This window comes from Chenopodium quinoa, unplaced genomic scaffold, assembly GCF_001683475.1.
Source record: "Chenopodium quinoa cultivar QQ74 unplaced genomic scaffold, ASM168347v1, whole genome shotgun sequence".
NCBI lineage: Eukaryota > Viridiplantae > Streptophyta > Magnoliopsida > Caryophyllales > Amaranthaceae > Chenopodium > Chenopodium quinoa.
This window is the reverse complement of record NW_018742205.1, coordinates 1,504,891-1,532,444: the sequence shown is the minus strand read 5'-3', so window position 1 is coordinate 1,532,444 and position 27,554 is coordinate 1,504,891. Positions and strand designations below refer to the sequence as shown.

Genomic DNA, 27,554 nt, shown 5'->3' with positions numbered 1-27,554 from the left:
CGATCGAATGAAATAGCAGCGTCAACACAACAGCACTTACGGGCCAATCGGGCGGTGGTTGCCCGATCGAATGATTCTGCGGTATTTTCCCACCTCACATACCGCGCCTGATTGAGCGGTGGTGGCCCGATATGGCGGAGGTACAACGAAATTCACCTTCGCTCTCGCACTCGATCGGGCTGCCATAGCTCGATCTGGCGAAATTCACCATTGCTGCATATGACTTGTTCTTGCTCTATTATTTGTTTAATTAATTGCAACACCATTCCCTAAGCAAACTAATTAAGCAAGATGAATTTTGTCATCAATAATCTAAATAATTCAACAAAGTATACAATATACAATTAGCTAAAGTTGCTATTAAGCCTTTGTTGTCTGCAGATATATCATATATGAATGCTCGTAGCTTGATAGTTGATATTCCTGTTAATGTATAGTTGTATACTAATTTGAGACTATTAATTCAGTCCAAATAGGCTAATGGCCTGTATTACCAACAGAGAATGAAGTGGATTAGGAAATTGAACAGATAATAATGTACAGTAATACAAATTAGAGATATTATACTTAGATACTGCAATAATTTGTATATTTTATATATTTATTATATACTTCCTACGTTTCAATGCATATATTTTATTAATATATTCACTTTTTATAATTTTATAATATTAATTGTTAAAATAGTGTGTTGGCAAGCGTGATAAAATAAGGGTGTTAACGACAAATAAAAAGGAGGTAATATTTGCATATTGTACTATGTATTGTCTAGTCTATCTAAAGTAACATTTTTTTTTCACCTGAATTTTATTTGATACTTGGTAAAACATAGTAAAAGTTTCATAGATATGCTTAAGTGATGTAATTTTTATAACGTGGCTGTTACAATTAAATTACGATTAACAATTTTTTTCGTTAAGAATTATAATTAACAATTTTAATTATATATACAGTATTAACTACTCCCTCCGTCTCTAAAACTTCGACCTTTATGGCCTAATTTTAGTCCCAAAATGTTCATCCCATTTGCATTTTAATACCCTTTAATTTACAATAATATTTGTGCAAAATTAGCTTCCCCATGCAAATTTTGCTTTTTCTATATACTTTTATTACTTTCTCTCTCTACTTTTTTGCAATTTCAATATAAATTTCCCTTTTTAATGTACTTTTTTTAGTTTTCCCATACACTCTTACACTTCCAATTTAACTTCTTAATACTCGCGAAATCAACCCAAAAGGGTCGAAGTTTCGGGGACGGAGGGAGTAGGTTACAATTAACAATTTGTTTACCAATAATTAATTTTTTATATATATTATAACTATTCATTTAATGCTACGAATATTTTTCTGACTTTATAGTTTATATTACTAAAATAAAATTCCAAAATTAGCTACATCCCTGATCCCTCACATCACATGTCCTAGCTCTCCCAACCCAAACAGAACAAAAACCATACCTCCTCCGATTCGTTATAATATACTTTCTCGATATACATGTTTGATCAAACTGTAACACTTATTAAAATACTGAGTAATAAAATAATTATTTTTAAAAATAAAGTAAATATTTTCCCACCGAATATTCATAATATCTGAATTCTAAATTAGTGAAGAGAAAAAAACTTTAAAAATTTTTTCCCACCTCCACTATACAAAAAAAAAAAAAAAAAAAAAATCAATCGAGAAAGCCAGTCTTTTGAAACACAGCGTTTCGCACAGTAGTCAAATCCCTACCCTTAAGAGTTCTTCCAGCACCTTCCATTACCGAAAACGACGTCGCATTATGCGACCTAGCAACAATCTCATGAGGCGGCACCATCTCTTCACCATCATCATCCAACAAATCACCACCATCATCCATTTCATCAAACCGGCCCAGCCCAACAAAAGCCCGCTTCCTACGACTCCCAAGCCCATTGGGCCAAACCGGGACATTAACAGGGGCCGACTGATGAAACTTCCTCCCATAATAGTAGCCCGCTAACCCAGGCCCATTACCACGACTGAACGACGACGAAATCATTGAAACAGGAGACGTCGTCGTTTTGCGTTGGATTGATGTTGGACTTCGGGGTTCTTCGGGGATGAGTAAGGCGGCGGAGATTCCGGTAGTGGAGGAGATTGTTATGGCCGGGTTTTCAACGGTGGTGGTTTTCTCCGGCGAGGATGAGGTAGACCAAACGACGTCACATTCGTTGAATTCTTCTTCTTCTTCTTCTTCTTCTTCTTCGTGTTGTTTGGGGTATTTGTTGAGGGTGGGAGGGTTGAATGAAGTGGTGGTGAGAAATCGAGATGGTTTCTGTACCATGTTTAACGGCGGTATTGTTTGTGTTTTTGGGTTGAAGAAGATGCAAAAATTAAAATAAATGAAAAATAATATCTGGGGATTGGAGAAGTAACCGAAAATTTATGAGGTGGGGAAGAGAAAGGGAGTAATAGTGCGACTGCGGTGAGTGGAAACGAAGAGGGTGAAGTTGCAAATTGTGGGGAAATTAATTTAGGCCACACGTCGTGTGTTAGGAACCTTCTCAAATGCGTTGGATTTTTATTTTTCCCTATCATATGCAGATTCTGATGGCAAATAATCTGTTTCACCGTCATTCCGTCCATTAGTTATCTATATTCTCTCCGTTCCTAATTACTTGACATTATCGGATTGAGATTGATGCAATTTTTGGCATTGATTAATTGATTTATCCAATCGAATAAGTATTACAATAAATAGATTTTTTAACATGTTACTCTTACCATAGATATTACATTATCAATATAATTAATGTTTTTTTGTTATTTTTCTAAATATAGCTCTTATGGCAATGATATTATTTATTACTTTCCATAAATAAGTTACTTGTACTATTCTAATTAGCCTACTAGGATAAGGATTGTAACATAGTTACTACTCGGTATTAAATTACTTTTTCACAATTTAAGCAATATTTAAGCTAATTAGTTTTAAATAAAATAAAATATTAAAGATATAATTAGAGCTTGAGAAGTTTTAAACTGTTACAACATTAAGATTCATTTATAATCTTCTATCCCAAAATCATAGGGTTGTTTTATTTTATTTCTTTGGGATAATGATGAAATAGCAACTAGATTAGCCTTTGTAATAGGATCAACAACATATTAGAACTTTTGAATGATAGAGGAGGATGAATCTTTTTTTTTTTTTAATAAAGATTGATTCATAAATAAAAAGTCATACGACATTTACAAAGATATTTAAATCTAAAATACATGACCGTTGAATCAAATAAAAATATCCTTCAAACAGAGCTACGATCGTTGTTGCAAATCGTACATTCTTCATATCCTCTTTCATATCGCCTTCTTCGACGAGGGAATCTATCGATCTGTTGTAATTGTGTTTAGAGCATCCACATTGGTGAAGTAGCTCACAATTTCTCTCTTCAATTATAAATTTATAACTCTTCTACATCATACTCCACTAACTTGAGTCATTATTATGAGTCACTCATTTAATTTTTTTCACAATGGTGAGGTAGCTCACTACAATTAAAAAAATTGTTTTATGTTAATTTTGGGCAAAAAAAAAAAAAAAATGCAAAATGCAAAATTTTGCCACTTGCCATCTTCTTGTTTGTCACTAGGCTCATGTGCTGAGGCGGTCAGTGACTTAGAAAAGAGAGGAGGCAAGGAGCCTCACCCCATGAGTCACCTATCACAATGGTTAGCTACCTCAAAACAGGAGAGACAGTATTGCGGGGAGGGTCTTGACTCTTGAGTCACTCATTATGGGTGCTCTTATGAAATATAGCCTTGAAATACGCCTTGATGTTTTCCCCTACCTTAGCATGACCTCACCTCTCTAGTTTGCTAATCACTTTATAAATCGGATTTTTCACCTTATACCCCTGAGTTATATTTTTATTCACCATATACCCTTTTTTTTCAAATTCACCATATATAGTCGAGTTTCATGAAATTGTCACATAATGCCCTTACTGACTAACGACAATTACTTGCGTTTGTCATTAGGGTTAAGTATGCCATGTGGCAGCATCTTATTGGTTATATAATATTAGTTTATTAATTATTTTAAAAAAAAATTTTAAAAAATTTTATTTTTAAAAAAACCACCGGCCACCTTCTGCCGGCGCTAGGCCACCGCCCCCATGTGGCAGCTGCCTCCCCGCCGCCAGTGCCTAGACCACCCTCCCCACCGTGCCGGCGCCGCCCTTTTCCCAAAGCTCTTAAACCGTAAAAACCACCACCACGAGACCCCTAAAATCGCGGAAACCTCACCCCCGTTCCACCGTCGCCGAAAATCAGCCTCCGATCCACCACCCAAAACCCGTTTGTTGGCAAGACTCCAGACACCTTCCCCTATGTCGCCGTTGCCCACCTTGGTCATAAACCACCACCCCGAAACCCAAAAACCCCAAAATTGAAACCTTAGCTTTTGATTTTAGGATTTTATATTTTAGGGTTCTGAAATGGTGGTTTAAAGGGTGGATCTTTGAGGGGGAGGGGCCATTTGGGTTCGCCGGCGTGAGGAGGGGGGTTTTGACGCTGGCGGTGGGGAGGGGAGGGTAATTTGAGGGAGAAAGGGGGTTTTGAGATTTGGGGGAAGGAAATGGCGTCGAGGTGGCTGGGTCGTCGGTGCGGGGGTTCAGGGCGAAAAAGGTGCCGGCCACCGGCGTGGGAACAAGGTTGGTGGCGGGAACATGGTGGTGGTGTTGGGGATGGGCTGCTAGTGTTGTTGGGGGGTGGGCTGGTGGTGGGTTTTTTTTTAATAAGTAATTTAATAATTAATTAATGAGAAAGGCAACCAACAATATGCTGCCATGTGGCATACTTAACTCTAATGACTAACGGAGTTAAAGTCCGTTAGTCATTTGGGCATTTGTTGACATTTTTCTTTAACTCAGGAGTATATGGTGAATTTGAAAAAAAAATTAGGTATATGGTGAATAAAAAAAAAACTTAGAGGTATATGGTGAAAAATCCGTTTATAAATTTGGTGAATTGTATAATTGTTTTTGCTGACTCTGCTTCATTGGTTGCTTTTGACACTAAAGGTGTTTTTAATAACCTGATTTTCATTTATCTGGATTTATTTTGTCTTATTTGAATTTATTTAAACTTAATATGAACTTATTAAAACTTATCATAGTTGTAATTTGAACTTGAATGACCCATATCAAAACTTATTTTAATTGAACTTATTGGACCTAAAATATGTGAAAATAAAGTGAAACGTAACAGATCCTAAACCATTTCGTGGGGTTAGTTATGATGGAATCATCCTTAGCAGTGGAAATACTACCATTCTACGAGGAGTTCTATTGCTGTAAGAAGCTATTATCCTTGTTGTCGAGTTTTCTTTAGCCATAATTGATGTTAACTTAAGATAATGTTACTATGCGAACTTTTTGGCTTATGGGGTTGTTTGGCAATCGGCGGTTGGTTGTTGGCTTGTTTGCTTGACTTGTTTAATTAATTGGAAGTATTAGCTGTATGGATTGACTTTTTAAGTTAGTGTTTTAAGCCAATTGTTTACAAAAGTGTTTGGTAAAATTAATATGGTTGTTAGCTGTTTATTAGTGATAAAGTGGGCCAACAAGCCAAAAATTCAATAGAAAAAACTACTCCTATTAGCTTTTGGCGAAAAAGTCTGCTTAAAAGCCAACTACCAAATATATTTTTTGATCGTTTGACCAAACTAATAAGCCAAAAGTTAGGTAAAATGCCAATTACCAAACACCCCCTATTTCATAGAATATTGTCTGTTAAAGGTATTTTTGTCATGTCTAAAAACGAATTTAGTAATTCATTAGTATTGTTTACCAAATTTCGTTTTTCAGAGAGGTCCAAAGGCAACTAAGAAATTAAGTAACTTAAAATGTTAAATTGGAATCTTCATAATATTAAAGTCAAATTTAGGCTATTTAACTACTCTTGAAAAAGACAACTAAAATTTTGGGAACACTAGAACAATAAGGAGATCCTTCGTTCAAAAAAAAAAAAAAAAAAAAAAAAAACACTAGGAGATCCTCATATCGATTCTCAACCCCATCCTTATGGCTCTTTAAACACACAAAAAATAAAAAATAAAAAATCAATCAGCATAATCAAATATTCAATCAAAATAATAACAAAAAATGATAAAAAAAAATAAAATAAAAATATTGACTCAAGAAAATGAAAGAATAAAGCATCCCTAAACAAGATTAAGGGCCATTTGTCATTCTTCCCAAGGTTGTTTTAAGATTATAACATTAACATTTTAACCATTAAACTATGGATTTTTTTTTTGAGAAGGCCATATGACGACTAATTATTCCTAAACCTTGGATGAGAATATTCCCTATCAATTAGAGCTTAAGAGAAAATCGGATGCCACTACATTCTCCTCCATACTTGGACAACACCTACACACTCTAGTTGAATATTCGAGTGGGCTAAGGTGAGCCTTAACATGAGCTACACACTTTGCTTCTCTAAAACATGAACAAAGTCAATGAACTCAAAACAACTAGCAATATTCCTAATTTCTCTACATTAAAATTAAGATAAAAAATCAAAACGTTTCATTTATTTAAATACAAAGGGAGTATCTATTACTCGTATCAAATACAGAGTTAGAAAATTGAATTATCTTTTTGCTTTTTTTCCTCATAAAAAAAGTACTCGTACTTCGTATTAAATTATTAATAAATCTGGCAGTCGTGCAAAGCAAAAAAAGTCAATAAGTCTTGTGGACACCACGATATTTCTGTGCAAATCAGGGTCGATTTTGCTGCCCATTAAAAATTAAGCATTTTCTCTTTCTTTCTCACACCTTAATTACCACAATTGGTCGTTTGTAAAGTTGGTTGGTAAGGAAGTAGTAACACCTAACCTTTTTCTCTCTATTTCTCTCTCTTTCTCTGTTCTACTCTTGTAAGTAACGAGAGATCTTTGCTTGATCTGGATTCAAAAATTCAATCTTTTTTACTTCAATTGATTTGTGAAAGTAATTAAATTTCTGGGTCTGTTAATTGACTGTACATTTCTGGGGTTTTTCTTAATCTTTGTTTGAAATTTTTTGTTTGTAGGATCAGAAAGAGGGGTGAAAATGGCATCAGATGGTAAAGTTCACACCTTTGACGAAGTTTCAAAGCACAACAGTAATAAGGATTGCTGGTTAATTATCTCCGGAAAGGTCAGATCTCATTTTTAATTTGCTTTTTTCGTTTGATTTTTCTTGTTGGGGTTTTGAATTGTTCTGAATTGGTGTTCGTGTATGATTTTTATGGGGTTTTAAATTATAATTTGATATTTTCTGTTCTGGAACCACATTACATAAACCGATTTCGGATTTTCGGAAAAAGTTGTTGTGATGCATGAAATTGTGATGGTTTATGTTTGTTTTTCATTATAAATGATTAAATAATTTAATTGATGGGAAGATGGTATAATTCGAACGATTATTGTTAAGAGATATCGTAGAATTATGTTATATAGTATACTAGTATATGTATATATGAGGGGTTATCACAAATGCACAATGTGACAATTATATTCGGATGAAGTATAACATTGGGTGAATCCAATTATTTAGATTAGTGGCTTGTAACTTTGATAAGGACTACCATGAACTTGCTAATTTGTTATTGAAGAAATAAATATGTAGTGCTAGAAAGCTTGAACCATTTTGGTGAGGTGATGCTCGATTGCTCTTATGACTTGATCTCTTGAATATTTGAAGTCTTCAATCCACAAGAAATGCATTAGAAGCTAGAGGATTTGAGGTGTGTGACGCTTTAATAAATTACTTCGTATTAAATTGGACACTTGAGTAGAAGATGATAGCTCGAACTTCTAAGATTCGAGAGACACGACTGGCACGAGTCTTCTTCATCAGTCTTCTCTTTGATGGATACTGTTCTGAGAGCGGACCGTTCAATCTGATGAGTGATTCATTGTATATTCTCTTGCTAGTTTGTTGTGCATGATAGAGCATCTTTATTTGATGAACTATCTTTCTTGGCCTAGAGTAACAACAATAACGATCCCCACTTTGGATCTTGTTATTTGGCCGATACAGCTTGTCAGTGAAAACTATCTGAGAAAAGATCAACATAAGAACTTTTTCCAGAATCAATTGTTATTCAAGGGGTTCTGTTTTTTCATGACTTTTCTCAATGTGGTTTTTATCATACCAGTTAGTATGAAACAACCATGTTCTCTCTTAAGTCTTCAATCACATATTAGTGTCGGTGTAGAACCCTTATGCACACGTCATATAATCTTAGACTAACTGAATTCACCTCTATCTATGTCTTCTGTATCCTACGGTATGTAAATCATAATATCATTAGTATTCTCCTGTTTGATTGCTACAACCTTAGTTTTTGGTTTGGAGCATTGCTCTTTAAATTTTTGTTCGGTTGCTTCCTGTTTCAAATGTGCACGTTCCCTGTACTATATTAACATAACATTACGTCTGTTGCATCTAAATTTACTCCATCTGTCCAGGTTTAATAGTCTCTCTAATTACTTTGGGATGTCCTTAAAAGTTCATATATCTTCTAAATTTATGATTGTATATTCCAAGATGCCCTACTGACATTGAGTTATGAGGGGTGTCAGAATGGACCAATTACTGTATAGGTCTTTTAGTATTTTTATAACATATCCTTGCCATGAAGTATTCTTAATCATGTGACAATCATATCTTGATAAAGGGAATTGTTGTGAAAATTAATGGTACTTTGCTGATTGACGTGTTCAGGTCTATGATGTAACCCCGTTTATGGAAGACCATCCTGGTGGTGATGAAGTTCTTTTATCTGCAACTGGTGCGTTTCCCTACATCTCTCTTATTTTCCATGTACATTACTAAGCATGTGTCTTAGCTTCTTATACATGTTTATATAGGCAAAGACGCAACAAACGATTTTGAAGATGTGGGACACAGTGATTCAGCCAGAGAGATGATGGACAAATACTACGTTGGAGAAATCGACGTATCAACTGTCCCTCTAAAGCGCTCATATGTTCCACCACAACAAGCTCATTACAATCATGACAAGACACCCGAGTTTATTATCAAGATCTTACAGTTCCTGGTACCCCTTCTCATCTTAGGTCTGGCTTTCACGGTGCGTCACTATACCAAAAAGGAGGATTAGAAAATTATTTGTCCTCTGAATCTAGGCATGTAGCTATTCAGAAGTCTCAGTCCTTGGATTATTGATCCTTATTCAGTTGGTTGTGTCTGAAGGTTCTGTTCTAGTTTGTATCATGCTATATTGCTGTGGTTCTGGATGTACTCAGGTCACTGTTCTGCTGCTCATTGGATATTTTTATGTGGCAAACCTTTATTAAAAATTTCAATGTGTTTGTGCTTTGCAGTACTATTTTTTGTGATAAGTTTATCAGTGTTAATTCTCACCTTAATGTCTTATCATGGGAAGCAGGAACAAAGTCTTGTCTAAATGCTCTGTTTTTTCCTTTCTTATTGTCTCTCTGTCTTTCCTTAAAAATGAATATTCCGTACCTAAGCAGTGTCTCAAATTAAGGAAACTTTGGACCTAGAAAACCCTGTAATTTGGCCCCCGGATGACTGAATAGTGAATACCTAATTAAACTCGAGGGGAGCATTTTTCTTATGGAACCGGTTGGTATTGGGTGATCGGCTTGTGTACCCGAGGAGTGCTATTTCCCTTTTATTTTAAGGCCATGCTTGACAATTAATTGTTGGTTGTATTTGCTAGTTTGATTAACCGGTTGTATTAGTTGTTTGTCAGGTGTTATATTTGCCGATAGCTAATTTATTGTATAAAATGACCAATGAAAATGTTGGAATAATTTATTATTAGGGAAATTTTTGTGTAACATGTGTTTAATGGTAGTAAATTAAGCCAACTATAAAAAAGAATATTCACAACTATGTCAACAAACTCTTGTTTCAAAAAATTACTACACCTGTTTTTAATCGAAATTAGCTTTTCAGAGTTAAACCTCTCTTCCAATTCTCTCTCAACCAAACACTCTCATAGTCATTAAAGGTGCCTCTTTACTCTCTTTTTGCCTCAACCTAATTTTAATGAACCTCAATTTTTGGTAATTAGCTTTTCAGAGTTAAACCTCTCTTCCAATTCTCTCTCAACCAAACACTCTCATAGTCATTAAAGGTGCCTCTTTACTCTCTTTTTGCCTCAACCTAATTTTAATGAACCTCAATTTTTGGTAATGCTGTGTAAATTCTTACACATGGTGTGATTATTGATAAGTAGCAATTTAATAGACATTGATGAAGTGCACATTGAGAAAGTTGATATATATCTAACAAAGGATTTGATGGGGCATGACATCAGCGCAAAATTAGTACATGTACATCTAATAACCCTCAGGCTCTCACATAATACACAAGTAAGCAAGCGAAGAATAACAATAAACTCAGACCACCAAGTAAAAATGGGCTAATAAAAGAAGATGGAGCAACATCATAGGAAGTGGGATGCATTGCAGGCAGGTTTTGAATGATGGATGAGTTATTGGAATGATGACTGAATAACTTGTCTTCAGAAGGGTTGATGTATATCCTACGCAGATGTTGAATATGGGGCCAATGTTCACCTGTTGGCTTCCGGCACTTCTCCACTAGTGCTCTCGAGCATCCATAAATCTCAAGTGATAACGACTCGGAGAGGTTGCTCATTTGATGCGGTAACCGTTCCAATCTAGGACACCCCCATATCTGAATTCTTTTAAGAGAGGTGAGGCTGTCAATCCAATCTGATATTTCCTTCACTTTTGGACAATTCATAATTGTTAGATCTTTAAGGAAGGAGAGGTCTCGAAACTGCTCAGGGATAACCTCTAACTCTGGAATCTCACTTAATACCAGTTTCTGGATGTTTGGAAAGCAGCTTTTGACAAGGAAATCTCGCTGCTGTTGCCCACCTGAAGCTGGTGCTAATTTTTCCTCTATCCTTACGCGGCGAAGAGTAAGGTCCCTTAGACCATTTTCCCTAATCGTCGTGAAACTCAACTCTATGGGGCCTATCTTCAGCTGCTCCTTCATTCTTGAGTATCCAGGAAGCCAGTTCAGCTGATGATCATGCTCATCTTCACTTGTTTCATTCTCAACCCGAATCCTAACTATAAGTTGTTCATCAACACCTGGCTGAGACCGCCCCAATTCCATAATCAGAAAGGGGCATACAGATTTACAATAAAATAGTTGAATTGAAACAAGTTTCGGAAACTGATCATGTAGCCGATCATCCTTCATCCAGCAAGGTAACTTTTTCCCACCATAATTCCGTATTGTAATGTGCCTCAAATTACTCCCACATGGTTGCAGACCTTCTAGAAACCTCTCATCTTCTAGGGAGCTGTTGTTGAATTCTACTTTCAGCGAAGTTAATTTTGCTTTCTTCTCCAACTGTGCTGTTGGAGCTAGTGATACTAGATACTTGGACTGCCCAGCCACATGTATTGTTGAGACGACCTAGCTCTGCCAAATCGGCCGCAACATTACCCTTGGATCTACTTGAAGTGTTGCTATCCTCCCCAATAACAACAAACAAATTTAATTCTTGTAGATCGGTCAAATTCCCTATCCCCTTGGGCATATGTGTAATAGTCTCCATTGCCATCACATTGCGAGAAAGCGAGTTATTACTAGCCTCCATTAGCAATAGGTGTCTTAGCTTGACCATCACATTGAGATCATGCATGACGTCATGCATCTTGAATTTTCTGATATGATGCATTTGCTCAAAGAAGCCACAACGTACCAAGCTGCGCACACGGTCTTCTCCAGCATCTTCTAACTCAACAAAGCCCAAAGCCATCCATATACGCACCGTAATTTCTGTATGATAACTTTCCCCCTTGGGGAACAAGGAACAATAAGCAGCACAACGCTTTAAATTATTGTCCAAATCATCATAGCTAAGTTTCAGTGTTTGCATAACCCTGTCTTCCATAAGGAAGGCTAGCTGAATTTGATGCTAATTTATCCTTAAGGGCCTGCCAATCCCCGATTGTGTATTTCTCTGCTAACTGGCATCCTACCGCCTTTATACCAAGGGGATTTTTCGGACACATTTTTGCAATCTCCTTCCCTATCGCCTCAACACCCAGCTCCAGCTCTTGCCCTCTTGTAAGAGCGAAATACTGGAGGAGGAGCCAAGAATCATTTTCAGCTATTTCACGAAGCATGTAGGGGTCAGTAATGCCCATGACATCGACAACTGCCTCACTACATGTGGTGGTGAGAACCCTGAACTCAAGAGCCCCAACTTGTAGCAGTAATGCTCTAAGTTGTAGCCATCCTTCTCGTAAAGTGTCTCGATGCCATAAGATTATCGAGGACCAGCAAACACCTTTTCCCAGCAATTTCACGCATTGCGCGCGAAAACTGAAGATGGAGCTGAGCCATCTCACAGTTTACAGGATTCTCACCGGTAACAAATGATATAATCTTGACAAGAAAATCCCTAACACCAGATTGTGGAGTGGCAGAAACCCAAAGTTGGGAATCAAAACAGTTTTTCACCCTTTCATCATTGTATACATACTGAGCTAAAGTAGTTTTGCCCAAATCAATTAGGGTAACTCCTTTATAAAACTATCTTGTGACTAGGGATTAGTCTCTCTTCATCTATTAATTAAGACATTAGTCCTATATGCACGTGTTGTGGGCATTAACTTAAAAAAATTCATTACTCCAACTTGATCAAATACATCAATTGATGATTAGTCTAAATAAAGTTATGTTAAAATTTGAAATAAAATTATAGACAGCAAGCTAATTAATCAAGTTTATAAAAGAAAAGGTAGAAGAACATTTTGGTTTGTATCACCAAAAGATAGTTTGATATTTTCAGTGCATTTTGATAAAGGGAATAAATTAGAAAAAGAAAAGAAAATAATTAAAAGATCTTTTTCGCCTTTTGATTGCCAATTATCCTTTATCTTTTTGCCTTAATTTAAACCAATTCCTTTATTGGAATGAAAAATATGTCATTAAACATATTTTTTTTTATTTGTTTACATAGTTATATATGTTTAATTTGTGCATAAATTATTGTAGTTTGGGTAGTACAGAAGATTACTTTTGTCTATTAATGGTCTGTACGTAGCTGAAATAGAATGTAATAAACAAGAAAATTAGTTAGAACAAATTTGCTCATTTTATGAATTTGTGATATATATATATATATATATATATATATATATATATATATGTAGCAAAAAATAATGTTTCATTTTATAAATTAAGCACAATTATAAAAAGAAAAAGTGAAAAAAAAAAAGTAATCCACTTCAAATGGCTCATTTATTTAATAAATCTCACAATATTGAAGATTCACGACGAAAAAGAAGGAAGAGTATAAAAGAAAAGAAATTGCATAAAAATATACACAAAGTAAGGCCGTGTTCTTTTGAGCTTCTGACAGGGCAGAGCAGAGTAGAGTAGGGGTTAGCAGAGTAGAGCAGATTTCAGCAGAGCAGAGCTTCCAACACTGCAGAGTAGATTTCAGCAGAGCAGCTTAAAAGAACAGGGCCTAAGCCTCACCCAATACTTGGTGAGACGGAATCCACAATAAACCCAATGTCTACTGTAAGTAACTCAAAACATCTCTTCTGATTACTCGTAAGTTAAAATATCAACTCAAGTAACAATTCCATCTGGACACTTGAAAACACTATACCATATTGACTAATCAAATGCCATGAGAAAGGTCATGTGGCTATGCAAAAATGGCGCTTCTGAAATGCCGTTAGTCTTTATACTTCAATAAAATTAATAACTTTTTGGATGGTGGGGGAATTAGCTTTACAGGGAGAGTAAACATTTTTTTTGGAGGTTAGATTAGCAATTGAAACTTGTCAATTACTTGAGCGGAGGATAAATATAGGCAAATTTGTAATTGAAGTTGTCATGCTTTTTAATATACATTATCTCTATTGATGCTTGAAAATTGGCGACCGTAACGCTCTTGCCTAAATATACCTAGTTTGGAAAATAACTTTTCAAATAGGATTACCAATAATTGCAAATACTAATTACTACCTCCGATTGCACGTGATAAGAAATGGAGGTAGTATGTTTTCATGAAAAATAATGGGCGCCAAATAATTTAGCTGAAAGTTACAGCAAAAGTTCCCGCTCAATCACCACTTTGGCGCTAAATCTCTTAAAATTTTCCCTCCCCACAATTCCGGCCTTTTACTCCCTCTGTTTCGTAGTAATTGTAACACTTTTCTTTTATATTCGTTGTAACACTTTCTTATTTGATAAAAATCCACTATTATTTTATTATTGATTATAACCCTACTTTCTCTAACATTTTATCATTTATCTCTCATACCAATTCACTTATACTACTTTTTAAATTATTTAATTTCTCTTTCATATTAACTCTACTTTATAATTTATATTATAAAAAATTAGTCCACTTGTATTATCTTATTGAAGCCTACAAGTTTAGTCTATATTTATCTTAAACTTTGTACATTTCCTACCATTGCGATTTGTTAGGAAATAGACGAGGATCGATTGAATTAGATTGTTTGATATGCGCGGAATATAGACAAGGTGGTTGGCTTGTAAATAAGGATGTCAATGGGGCGGGGCGGATATTGGCCTTCCCATCTCCATCCCCACCTAAAATTTTCGTCCCCATCCCCGCGGCGGGTCTAAAATTCATCCCCATCTCATCCTCGCCCCGACAAGTACAACTCTAAAACCATCCCCGCTCCACTCCCCACTTGGATATCCACCCCCACCTAAGACTTGCCTAATCCCCGCCTCCCAAATACACAATCCTTCATAATTAATAAAGATTGCAAAAAGAAAAAATTATTGTTAATATCACACATTTTTTTTGTTTATAATATAAGTGTATTACAAAGTATTATATTTACAATTTTATTTTAAATAATTTTTTTTATAAAATAGTATAAAAGTATATAATTTTGTTTTTAAGATATATGATGTGGGGATGGGGCGGGTACAAAGTGAGGCGGGTACGAAATGGGGCGGCTGGGGATGGGGCAGGTCTCCTAATTGACCCGCCCCACTGACATCGCGACTTGTAAACTTGAGGGGGGGCATTTTCCTTATGGGTGGTTATTTGCTTCTCTTTTACAGTAATGTTCCGAAAAGGTTGTCCCCATGGTGCAACTGTGTTTGAAAGAGTTGATGGCATATAATTCTCTCTTTCTGCAGTGGCTCTACCACATATTCTTGTTACCAAAATATAAAGGTCTTAGTCCCCTTAAATAACCCTCTCTCATAAGGCTTTACCAACTAAACTAGCCGATATTTTCTAATTTTAATGAACCACGACCTTTGTAAGCTTAAATTTTTGTTAATACCAATAAGTATTTCTTACAATTGGTGTGTTCAACTACTCCTTTCCAAAGTTGTGATAAATATCATTTGGAAAGATATAGTATATTTTATGAAGTGCTCATTGCGAAAGCTAGTCAGTGACATTTATTGTAATACACCATACATGTTTTAGAATCTATAGTCTTTCAGTTGTTCTTTGTTCAAGTCTTCAAATACATTCTTAATTTCATATATGGTGCTGAAAAACTAAATTTGGGGGTATAAGTGTATTTGTCAAGCTCCAAGTAGATCAATTGTAGATTTTTGTTACAAAGGTTTAACATTTTTCCAGAAGAAGTCGTTTTCCCATTTACCGTACCTATTGTTTGTTTTGGTGGAAAACAATTTTATTAAGGGTGGAGAAAAAAATTTGTTATCCTAAGGGCATGTTTGGGTTAAAGGATAATAAAAGTCAAATTAAGAAATAGAAATGGTGAAATGAGATGAGGTGGTGGTAAAAGGAATAAGGTAGTGTTACTTAATATGGAGAAGAAAGAACATCCTCCTCGCATAAAAATGTCATCAAAACTTGAACCCACCTCTAACTTGAACATATATATACAATTTATCATCTAGTTATCACATCAACCTGTTGTACGTTCTATTTTACAACTAAAGGAGAGCACGTTCATTGAGTAATGTATACCCTCGGAGTCTAATCATTTTCATTTTAGTTATTATATTGTAACGTATCATCAATTATACTTGTATAGTTTTATCTCTAATCTAACTATTCTTTCTCCACTTCATTCAATTACATTAAGTTAAGAAAACTAAGTGTTTCATAAAATTGCCTATAACTAGGTAGTAAAAAAAATATTCCATTTGTTAATAATACGAGTACATTCTATAATTTACATTTGCTCGTACAACTTGAGATCAGAAGACAGGGAATTGGAGTACTTTTAAGGGGGCCAATTCATTATGAAGTACATAATATCTTTGCCCCCGACCCTGCTTGTTAGTTTTGTACAAATTAATGGTGTGAAATGATCGATCTAATCTCAAACTTGCTCTGATTGAATAAGTTTCGATAGCATACACAGGGTGATCTCTTGAATAGCAAACTTGCTATGTTGATGCTCCCACAAGTTGCAAGAGCTCGATGACTACGTATACTGCTTAGTGTAATTGGACCTATCAAATTAGAGCGTCTTCAATTCATTTACTACATTATCAGCCATGACTATAGCTAACAGACAATTTGTGAAGAGAACCAATGTTTACATTATTGAGAGTTACGGGAGGCCCTCATGACAATGAATCGCCGTGTGTTTGAAGACTGTTTCGATACATACATGACAATTTCAGTAAGGTTAGATTAAGGACTTTGTCTAAGAAGATCGATCAGTTGCCTGCTCCAACGGGAAATTGGAAACGTAACCAGACTAACCACTTTTACGGTTATTAATTGATCTTTTACTTCACTTTCAGTGAGAGGAGGAGTTAACATGTTATTCGCGATTAGTACTGCTGATGCTACTACTACTACACAATTTTTGTTATCAACTTAACAAGCGTTTACTGTTCAAAACTTTAAACCCTCCTTTAATTTTGGGTAAAGGATCTCCTTCACACTTTATATATAACATGGCACACAATCTGAAATATTCACCCCAAAAAACAGAAACAAACCTAAAAAAACAAAATATTCCCTGACTTAAACAATGAAAAATTACAGTTTATTTCTTTTTACTCTCCTGCAATTGATCAGCTTAGTCTTGGGCTGCCATAATGCAGAACTAGAGGCTCTTTCCTTGCTCAAGATGAGTTTTAGCGACCCTGCAAATCGTCTTTCTTCATGGACTGGCAAAGATTGCTGTCGTTGGAAAGGAGTAATCTGTAACAATGTTACAGGTTACATAGACCATCTTGATCTGCGGGCTAACCCAGTGTGGAATTTCGACAATCCACTAAGTTTGAACGCGGCACCATATCAGTTAGAAGCCAAAAGGCTAGGCCCTTGTTTGCTTGAATTGAGGCACTTGAACTACTTGGATTTGAGCGGCAATGACTTTCAAAGAAGCCAAATCCCAGAGTTCATTGGCTCATTCAAACATCTAAGGTACCTTAACTTGTCTATGGCATCTTTTTGGGGGGTTATACCTCCCCAACTCGGCAATCTTTCAAGACTAGAGATACTTGATCTTGATAGCTCAAATCTCTATGGACCGCCTTTCCATAGTGATCTTGTTTGGATTTCTCAACTTGTGAACCTGCGGTCTTTGGACTTGAGTGGCATCTACCTTACTCCAACGAACAAGGCTATGGCAACTCTCGCGAGGCTTCCTTCTTTGGTGAAGTTGCGGCTTCAAGACTGTGGACTAGGTAAGGCTCACTTAAGTCATGCTTTCCACAATTCAACTTTGCTTTCTAGGATACAATTCCTTGATCTTTCCATGAACATGTTAGATAGCCCTATCCCTCGATTTTCAGTCAATATGACCTCCTTGAAATCCCTTGACCTCTCATTTAATATGTTCAATGGCTACATCCCTCTTTGGCTAAACAATATCAGAGGACTTGAATTTCTCAGCCTCAAGGGGAATTCGTTTAGCCACGTAGAGGGCATGGCAATCATGAGAGTCATGGGGAATCCATGCAAATTCAAAGGATTGGATTTGTCATGGAATTATGATCTTGTAGCAGAGCTCGAAAGCCCTCCGGAAAATTTCTCCAAATGCACGACACATGATTTGGAGATGTTGGATTTAAGCAATAACAAGATCGCAGGCAAATTGCCTTATTGGTTGGGGTACTTGAGAAATCTTAGACGCTTGAATCTAGGAGGTAATAAATTAGTTGGATTGATTCCAACATCAATTGGAAGATTGCCATACTTGGAAGAGTTAAGTCTGTCTAGGAATGGTCTCAACGGAACCATACCGACTTCTCTTCAAGGACTTTCATCCTTGCAAATGCTAGACTTGTCTCACAATTCCTTGAATGGCATTGTTCCATCTTTTCTAGGACAGTTGCATTCTCTTACCCTTTTGCAACTGTCAAACAATCTCTTGACTGGAACCATCCCGGAAGTCCTTGGACAGCACAAGACACTAGTGAGAATTAGCCTCTCATCGAATTTTTTGGAAGGCGTAGTGTCAGACACTCACCTCACCAACCTCTCTAGTCTAAAGAGTTTAGACCTACGCTTCAACTCATTGATCTTGAATCTTACTTCTGACTGGAAGCCTCCGTTTCAACTCGATGAACTTCAGTTAAGTTGCTGTAGAATTGAAAGCCGGATTCCTCAATGGATTCAATCACAAAAACAGCTCATTTTCATGGACCTTTCGAATACAGGGATTTCAGGGGATTTGCCAGAATGGTTTTGGAACATGAAGTTTTTTGGACTAAATTTGTCCCACAATCATCTTACAGGTCCAATCACAAACTTATCCTTTGAGCTCTCTTATGGAGACCTTTCATATAACTTGTTTTCGGGGTCTCTCCCACAAGGTCAAGTGCTCGACAATGGCCTTGTTCGAACTTCTTTGTGCCATTTGAAGATGCTGCATGTGCTGGATCTTCAGAGAAACATGCTATCAGGCACAATACCTGACTGCTGGAGTTCTGAACAAGTGTATACTATCAATTTGTCCTCGAATAATCTTTCAGGGCTCATTCCCAAGTCCATAGGACTACTTCCTAACTTATTATTTTTGAATTTGAACAACAATTCACTTGAAGGGAAAATTCCTAAGACTTTCAACAAATCTAGAGGATTGATAATTCTAGATCTTGGTGAAAATAAGCTATCAGGGGACATACCAAAATTCAGTGCAAAAAGCCACCCGAATCTGCAGATTCTCAGGTTACGAGGAAATCAACTTGTTGGGGTTCTTCCTGTGCAACTTTGCTCACTTCCTTGGCTTCAAATCCTGGACCTTGCAAGCAACAATCTGACCGGGGACATTCCTCAATGTTTTGGCAACTTAAACGGCATGGTGTTGCTTCCCACAACTCGTAATTCAAGTGCATCATCACCTACATTTCCCATTGAACAAACTACCATGGAGGTGTTGAAAGGGAAAGAGCTACAATACACCACCAATCTTAAGTTTGTAGTGAACTTGGACCTTTCGTGCAACGGTTTAGTAGGCTCAATCCCTGAGGAGCTTACTAATTTAGCAGGACTTGTTGGCTTCAACTTGTCGAACAATCATCTAACAGGAATTATACCTCAGAAGATTGGTAATATGAAATCATTAGAGTCCCTTGACCTGTCTAACAATATGCTTTCAGGGACAATTCCTCCAAGCATATCCGCGTTGAATTTCTTGAGCCATTTAAACTTGTCGTACAACAAGCTTCACGGAACAATCCCAACAGGAAACCAACTCCAAACTCTTGATGACCCATCATTGATATATGCAGGCAATCCGGGTTTATGTGGAGATGCATTGCCGAAAAAATGCAAAATCAAACAAGGTGTTCAACAAGGATCAAACCATGCTCAAGAGGAGGATGATGACCATGAAGAGGTGGAATTCTATGTCGTCATATTTCTCGGTTTTGCTACGGGGTTTTGGGGAATGGTTGGAAGTTTAGTGCTCATGCCGGGGTGGAGACACGTTGTGTTCCGGCGTGTTGAAAATATCCTGAATTTCTTGTGCGCTAAGTTGTGTTAAAGATCAACAGATTCAGAAATTTATGATGAGTTAGGTGTAAGCTGATACACATCAGTCAAAGATCATTACTGAGATACTAGTATATCAAATGTAGTATGAATAAGTTTACACTAAATTTGTTAGTTTGTTACCAGAAGTTGGTAACTATATATTGTAATATTATATCGATCTCATATGATGTCAAACTTTTTCAGCAATTTTACTTTTGACTTGACTTTTGATGTATACCAAAGCACAATTTCATGCGTTAAAATCATTATATACTGTAATATTTAACTTTCAGTAAATATTACTCCCTTTGTTTTTTTTTTTTTTTAAATGTTAAGAGTTGTGAATGCAGAGTTATATGAGGTTTTACAATTAAAAAGAGTGAATTTTCTACAGCATTAAGAAAAGGTAGAAAAGGTAGTATGTATCTTCGGAGGTGGTTTCTGAGGTAGCTCCGTAGCTACACATTAATACACATTAAATCGTAGGTAACATTTAACGGGTCGTAAAAGTAAAACTAAATATAAGGTTGAGTAGAATTGATAACATTAATGGGATGAGGTTTGTACAAGGAATAAGGTAAAAGGTAGTATACTAGTTTTAGTATAAAAGAGATAAGAACGATAGATTATTAGAAGCTACACCTTGTTCTCACCTTCAATCCAAACATGCCCTTGAAGATATTTTACCTTTACAATAAAAGCCCCAGTTTCCTACCCATTTCAAACCTCCTCTTTCACTCATACAATCCCTTGATCCGTCCTTACACAAAGGAAAGCTAATATGCAATTCTATCCTATCTGAAAATGTTTTCCATGGATAATCATTTTCCTTCGAATATGTTTTCCTTCAAACCAAACAGAGCCGTTAGTTAAATTGCAAAATTTCTCAATTTGAACAATTTATTTTTTCCACCTCGAAATATAGGGAAAATCAAAGACCCAAATTACACAAGATGAGACCTTACAGAAATTCGCCTTAGGCTCATACATTTTCAATCACGGCCCTGTACCATGTGCTACAACAACAGATTAGGCCCAAATTGGAAGAAAGACCGATATGAAGCAACCATCACTTAAAAGGTTGAACCAATTTTATCATGAAGAGTCATTACCAGATCATGTGCACCATCTAAGAGTTTCCAGATATCAAGGTGTCCAGCCATGTTATTACACTCCCGCAATATCTCATCCATGCTACTGTACTTCTCTACAATTTGTTTTCTCCTCTGCAACACAGAAGCAGCAATAGCATACAACAGCAGGTCCTCAGTCGGTGGAGCCCGTTGTCTTATTCTGCTCCATGCAGACTTGCCAACCCCAGCCCTGAGCGCAGCCTGATCAGCCCACATCACTTCCCACAGGCAAAGTGTCTGCTCAAAATTCAGCTCCCTCCTAAACAAGACAACCACCATCCTGTACACAAAGAAACAATCCTCTGCCTGGAGCTTTACCAAGTGTTTATATAAATGAGAGTCCTTGTGTTTTATAATTTTGGCCACAATATTAAGTTGCCGACGAATTCCCACCTCATCAAGCCTAAAGTTATGCCGAGCCTTCTTCATAAAACCCACAAAGCACCAAAATGCCATATGGTCCTCCTCTATCACTGAGATTATTGGGGAAAGAAGATCACTCATGCCTTGACAGTAACCAATATCTGAGTCATAGATAGCATAGGCTTCAAGTATCGCTACCAACCGAGCAGCATGGTAAATTCTGCACGACTCAAGGTGGTCATAATCTTTAAGTCCTACAGCTTCAGCAGAACGACGTGCTCGGTCTTCTGATACTGCAGCCTGAGAAGGAGAATAATCCTTCCACTCTGCATTGGCCCGCACAGCATCAAGACGAATAATGCGCTGCCAACTAGCAAAATCTTCAGTGCGACAGACATTAGACTGTGGATCTGTCTTAGAAGGGGAAAGATCACCCTTTGAAACTGCATCAGCATCATTTTCTTGGTCGAATGGAGAAGAAACTTCATCAAATTGCTCATCTACAGATGACTCCACGTCAGATGAATCACTGCAGATTACAGAAGGACTAGAACTTGTGACCCGTTGGGAGCTACTAGTCCTATCCAATACTGAACTGGAATGATTTTCTGAAAACTCAAGATCAGAACTTCCCTTCTCACTGGAGAGGGATTCGCGAGCACTAACAACATCTTCTGAGGCAGGTGAACTGGGCTCTGAATTGGAGCTCAAACAACTCCCATTGCTATTCAATAAATTCTCATCAGTTTGTTTTAGTAGTCGTCTACTCTGTCTTCTGAGTTTCTCATACTCCTTTCTGGATACACAAACACCAAAACTAAATACTCAAGTAAACTGACTAATGAATCTTTTGAAGGATGCTCATACTAATGGCATTATAGTACCTGTTTGTATTTCTGACCAGATCTCTTTCTTCTTTTGAGCTATTCAAATCATAGCTGTTTAACAGAACAAATGAATAATAAAGAAAAAAAAAAATCCATCAATTTGATAAGAACAGGCACAGTTAAATAATATAAATGCCAAAAAGTAATATGAACTTAAGTGCCATCATAACAATAATATAAGCCTGAGAAAATCTAGATTATACATCTAGTGAATTTAAGGCAATAGGGTACAAAAACAATATATACAAAGCTCAGCATACAAGAAATTGCTAATATACATCAAAAAATGAAGCCATGGGCACAAGAGCTGCAATTTAAAAGTACACCTCAGCAACATAATTTCTCTTACAGAGGCCAAAGAGCACCACAAGCAAAAGATGATGTACACAAACAACATATATTTGAAAGAAGATGACTAGGCTAAATGGAAACAATGTGCAGCAGAACGAAAAGCAACAAAATTTAGTTAAGGAGCTGTCTTGTTGATAGTGTCTCGAAATTTCAAGCTGAACAAAATTTCAGCACTTTTCCACCTAATCATTTCTATTAAAGTAAGAAATACGAGCAGGGGACACCAAGTCTTAGTAGCTATAAGTTAGAAAATAACACCGCAAAACAGAAATCACCAAAGTGGAAAAAAAAAAAAAAAAACATAAATTTCAGTTGCTATTCTCTTCAGAATCCCTACTCTACAAAAAAAAGATCCGAGACTTACCTAATGATAAAAAATTTAAAGAGTGGTGATTAGAACTTTCACCTGTTAAGTTTACGCCTCGGACAAACATTATAAGTCTCAGTGGACCAAAAAACTTCAAATTTGGACCACATATGTATGTCTCTTCTATATCACTCTTCTTACCACTACCCCTTAAATTTTGCTTATAAAGTATGGAAGTCAAAATAACAACCTAACGTCCCACCCTTAAGCTATTCCCACTCCCTTTGCCTTTCAAAGAGTGCAGTGATCCACTTTTCAACAATTAAACAGTTGCAATTACGCATTAAGCCAAGCCATATAAAAACATCTTTCCACAATCTAAGCAGCTGACAATGCATTAAACTATTGCTAGACTACTAATCCCATTGTCTTCTCCAGAATTTAAAATCCATCAAACACACAGAAGACAAAAGGCAGTTCTTATATGCTATTACTACAAACTTGCAGACCAAGAAATGCAATCTATGACTTGTTCTAAGTCTTCTAACATGAGCTAAGTATCTCTTCAATGCCATATATTTAGGGAAAAAAAAATGCACATCATTTTTGTTGGCTTTTCGATGGCTTTCAAATAGAAGTATCATATACATCTAAGTGCTTAACCAAAAATAGATATGCTAACTTAAAAACATGACCAATCCAAAACCCCAATTCAGGCAGTGACGACCTATCAATTCAAGATTAGGAGAATTATATTTAAAACAAGGGATCACAGCAAGCGAAAAAGGTACAACTCCATCAACTAGACTGCCTGAACCATGGTAAGTCTCATGATTACATAACATCGTTCAATTAATGTATAAAGGATTTTGCAGCAGAATGATGTAGAAGTAGACAGTTTAACCAGGCTGTACAAACAAATGCCAAGAAACCATGATTAATTCCTTTGTTCCTTTGTTCAATCACAAATTCGGTGGACAGCTAACACATAGCTGTAGACATCAAGTATGCGTAAAAAAAAATGTCAACCAAGCTATGGAGGAGATATAAATGTCCTCTACACTTACACGCCAAGAAGGAAAGGCCAAACCTCTGCTCTGATGCTGGGATCAATACCCTGCATCAAGAAATTATAGAACATTGAGAAACATGACAGTTGGAGACAAAAAGGCATTTCAACCTTTCATCTATAAAGGGTTTAAATTTTTGAAGTGCAATAATATTCTATTCCAAAAGACACCTTACTATCCACTAGTTTCTTTCAATCAGTCAATAAAAATGAAGAGACTATCACTAAAGATTAAGAAGACAACAAGAGGGTATCAATTGGCTAAAAGAGACAAATCATAAATGAACCCTAGAAAAAGTTTAAGGAAACAGACATAGTAAAAAAAAAAAAAAAAAAAAAAAAAAAAAAAAAAAAAACTACAGGCTAAACAACCGAATAAAACTTCCAGGTTCCTACCATTTAAGAATGAAGATACAGTAATTTGACCCAAAGGGTGTCTAATATGCCACCTTTAATTCTATAGAAATAGATAGGTTTTTTGCCATGAAGACAAGACCCTAGAGAAATAGATCATAATTTTGGGACTTTTAGATTAATAGGTAGTAAAAGGAGATTAAAATTCTTATTTTTGACCTCATACGAAGTGCATAAAAAGCATATTTCCATTTATACATTCACTTACTCCACTTCGAACTTTTTTCAAAAGCTGTATTCCACCATCCTGAAGTTTCCCATCAGGTGTAAACGAATTTATCCATTGCTGTGGTGTGAGGGGATGTTTCCTTCTCTTGCGAGACCATGGTGACTTAAGTTGACCACTAGCAAAAAAAATATATACATATTCAATAATCAAAGGGAAAACATAGAACAAACTTCTTTAGAAAATAATAAATATACAAAGTATGTATTAAACCACAGTATAGCATTCAAAAATATATATGCCCAATATTACAAACATGAAGCCTGCAGTATCCACAGCTAAGACATGCATATGCAGCATAACAATCCAACTCCATGATGTTGACAACCCAAGATACACATAATGTTTCCCAACTTCCAAGCATCATATCAATCACAGGAATTTCACATATTAAACTGACTTCCTAATTTAGCTTCTGTTTGTTCTTTAAACTCAGCTACACAGAATAATAAAATAAATATGGGTGCCCATTACATATCTGCATCTTTCCATATGAAAGGAAAGATGGAGAACGAAAACAAACGATAAAACGGCAATGATATAAACTACACTTACCATTTTACACAGTCTACTACAACATCTTCCCCCCTTTCCCCAGCGATTTTCTTCCCCGTGTAGAAATAATCAAAATGTGGAACATGTGCATTGGAATATGTTTTATTGCATTTCCAGTTCTTAGTGAACTAATTTAAGCAATTTAAGACAGAAGACTAAACATCCTTACCAGTTCTAAATAATAAATTGTATTACCTGGGACACTGCATGACACACTTATGAGCTAAATCACCCATCCAAGTTATACCCTCCCATCAACATTGTTAGACCACTTGACTAATTTTACTCCCTTTCAAGTTATCACCTCCCACCCATATTGTTTGACCACATAACTAACTTTAGTAATTAGTGATTCCCTAGTATTTGTCACTTAAATACCAAAGATATATCACTATTCGATTTTAAATAAATTCCATAATCACACTAAACCTCCATAAAATAAAAATGAATACCCAAGTTCATTTACAACCCAGTCAAAACATGGTTATCCCCAAAAAAGTCACTCATCCACCTGAAACAATTGTCACATTGCTCCAAACTCCCTAATTAGAAATGCTTCATGATGTAATTTTGTAATAGTTGGATCATTCCCAATCTCTTCCTACCACTCAATACAACTTTTAACAATCCTTACTATCATAGATCATTACTAATCTAAAAAGGGTAGCAATCTTTTCCGAACATCCTAAAATAGTAAATTCATAATTATCAAATCAGGGCACCAGATAACCACAACTTAAATACCATGATTATGAGTAAGATAAAACTATATTAGAATTCTAAAGTACAACTGGTAAACTAAAACTAAGCAGAATAGTGAGGTTCCTCAGCACATGAGAGAAAACGGAAGCTTTTAGGGGAGTAGGGAAACTCACCGATGGGAAGAAGAAGATGCCGGTGAGGAAGAAGCAACAACGAATAAAGCCGATCGCAAATGAACCCACGACAACGACAACGGCGACGACGATGATGATGAGGATGGTGAATAATGATGTTTTTTCGAATTAGATGATGATGGGGATGATTTCGACGATGAAGAAGGAGAAGAAGAACAAGTATGGCTTCGTCTAAGAGCTTTCATCTACTATAAATATACAAAACCCAGAAAAAATCCCTAATTCTAACCTAACCCTAACCCTCCCCCTAAAAAAAAAGAAACAAATTAATTTCTGAGGATCTTCCTAAACATCAATCACCAACTAAATCTAGGGTTCATAGTAATCAAATTACACAAACAAACCAAAAAAAAAATTGGGGGAGGTTTTATTAGAGTAAAATTTTACCTACGAGTATAAGCAATGGCGGCAAATACAGCGAGACCAGCAACGGCAGTAACAGCGACAGCTACAGCAGCGCCGCCGCCATTTTGGCCGCCATTGCCGCCGCTTAAGAACAGGAATAGTCCACCGATGCTACTGTGTAAGCTCGAAGATGGAACGCTGTTCAGCATTGGAGGAGAGAGAACAAAAAAGGGTAGTTTTCAAATTGCCCAAAAATGGCGGATTTTCTGCAAGAAATTTACAGTAGTTTTGATGAAGAAGATGATGAAATTGGGTTTTTTTTTTCTTTCTCTCAAATTTCTGCAATTTTTAATATGTCTTAATTTTAAAATTGTCTTTTTCTGTGGAGGAGAGAGAGTGGGAATGCAAGGAGGGAGAAAATGGGAAATGAGAAAGGATCAAAAGGAGGACTAGAAAGATTCTTGGCATTCTAGAATTCTTAGCATTCTACCATTTGAGTATTATTGTCAAATTTTGATTTTTTTTTTTTTTTTTACGGGTTTGATGCAGTTGGGATACCAACTATTTACCCGTTATTTAATTATTTTTGACAATTTCTAATGCATAAGAATTTAGTTTAAAATTTTCTTTCAAAAACAAAAATAAAAAAAAGAATTTAGTTTAAAAATTAATTACTCCATCCACTCGTGATAAAAGGATGGGTGGGGTAATAAATGATAATTATGTAATATTAATGTTATCTATAATGTCTTAGCCTTATTGTTGGTGAACTTGAATTATTTTTATTAATTTAAAAAATAATAATTGAACGTATTGTTGCTGAACTTAGATTATTTTTACTGAAATGAAATTGTTTTTACTAAATACTTCATATTATTTGAATAAAGTGAAGAGACAAGGCCTAAGTGGTAAAAACATGAGATTGATTTATCAACGACTAATGTGTGACTTGATCAATTGTGTGGGGCTGGTATGTGTTCGTATAAAATCGTTGTACGTAAAAAGAAAGGAAAA

General features: G+C 36.0%; 4 protein-coding genes across 7 annotated transcripts; 2 read left to right on the top strand and 2 right to left on the bottom strand.

The window, feature by feature from the left end:
- Positions 1–1,129: 1,129 nt before the first annotated feature.
- Positions 1,130–2,831, bottom strand: LOC110728177. Its single transcript, XM_021907837.1, has one exon. The coding sequence runs from the start codon at positions 2,309–2,311 to the stop codon at positions 1,679–1,681; it is 633 nt and encodes a 210-aa protein (XP_021763529.1). The 5' UTR covers positions 2,312–2,831; the 3' UTR covers positions 1,130–1,678.
- Positions 2,832–6,706: 3,875 nt separating this feature from the next.
- On the top strand, positions 6,707–9,411 carry LOC110728187 (cytochrome b5-like). 3 transcript variants are annotated; one of them, XM_021907856.1, is made up of 4 exons: positions 6,707–6,851; positions 7,071–7,177; positions 8,750–8,816; positions 8,896–9,411. In XM_021907856.1, exons 2-4 carry the CDS (start codon positions 7,091–7,093, stop codon positions 9,147–9,149), a joined length of 408 nt encoding a protein of 135 aa, XP_021763548.1. In that variant the 5' UTR covers positions 6,707–6,851; positions 7,071–7,090; the 3' UTR covers positions 9,150–9,411. The 3 variants fall into 3 exon arrangements, with proteins under 3 accessions (XP_021763548.1, XP_021763540.1, XP_021763555.1); XM_021907848.1 differs by having other exon boundaries at positions 6,759–6,915; XM_021907863.1 differs by having other exon boundaries at positions 6,847–6,988.
- Positions 9,412–16,764: 7,353 nt separating this feature from the next.
- Positions 16,765–20,666, top strand: LOC110728118 (LRR receptor-like serine/threonine-protein kinase GSO1). The gene has a single exon (XM_021907764.1). The coding sequence runs from the start codon at positions 17,041–17,043 to the stop codon at positions 20,002–20,004; it is 2,964 nt and encodes a 987-aa protein (XP_021763456.1). The 5' UTR covers positions 16,765–17,040; the 3' UTR covers positions 20,005–20,666.
- Positions 20,667–20,818: 152 nt separating this feature from the next.
- Positions 20,819–27,116, bottom strand: LOC110728127 (small G protein signaling modulator 2-like). Of its 2 annotated transcripts, none has more exons than XM_021907780.1 (5): positions 26,583–27,116; positions 24,727–24,862; positions 24,103–24,152; positions 22,375–22,428; positions 20,819–22,286 (listed from the first exon to the last, which is right to left on the bottom strand). In XM_021907780.1, exons 1-5 carry the CDS (start codon positions 26,747–26,749, stop codon positions 21,068–21,070), a joined length of 1,626 nt encoding a protein of 541 aa, XP_021763472.1. In that variant the 5' UTR covers positions 26,750–27,116; the 3' UTR covers positions 20,819–21,067. The 2 variants fall into 2 exon arrangements, with proteins under 2 accessions (XP_021763472.1, XP_021763465.1); XM_021907773.1 differs by having other exon boundaries at positions 26,175–26,717.
- Between the last annotated feature and the right edge of the window lie 438 nt (positions 27,117–27,554).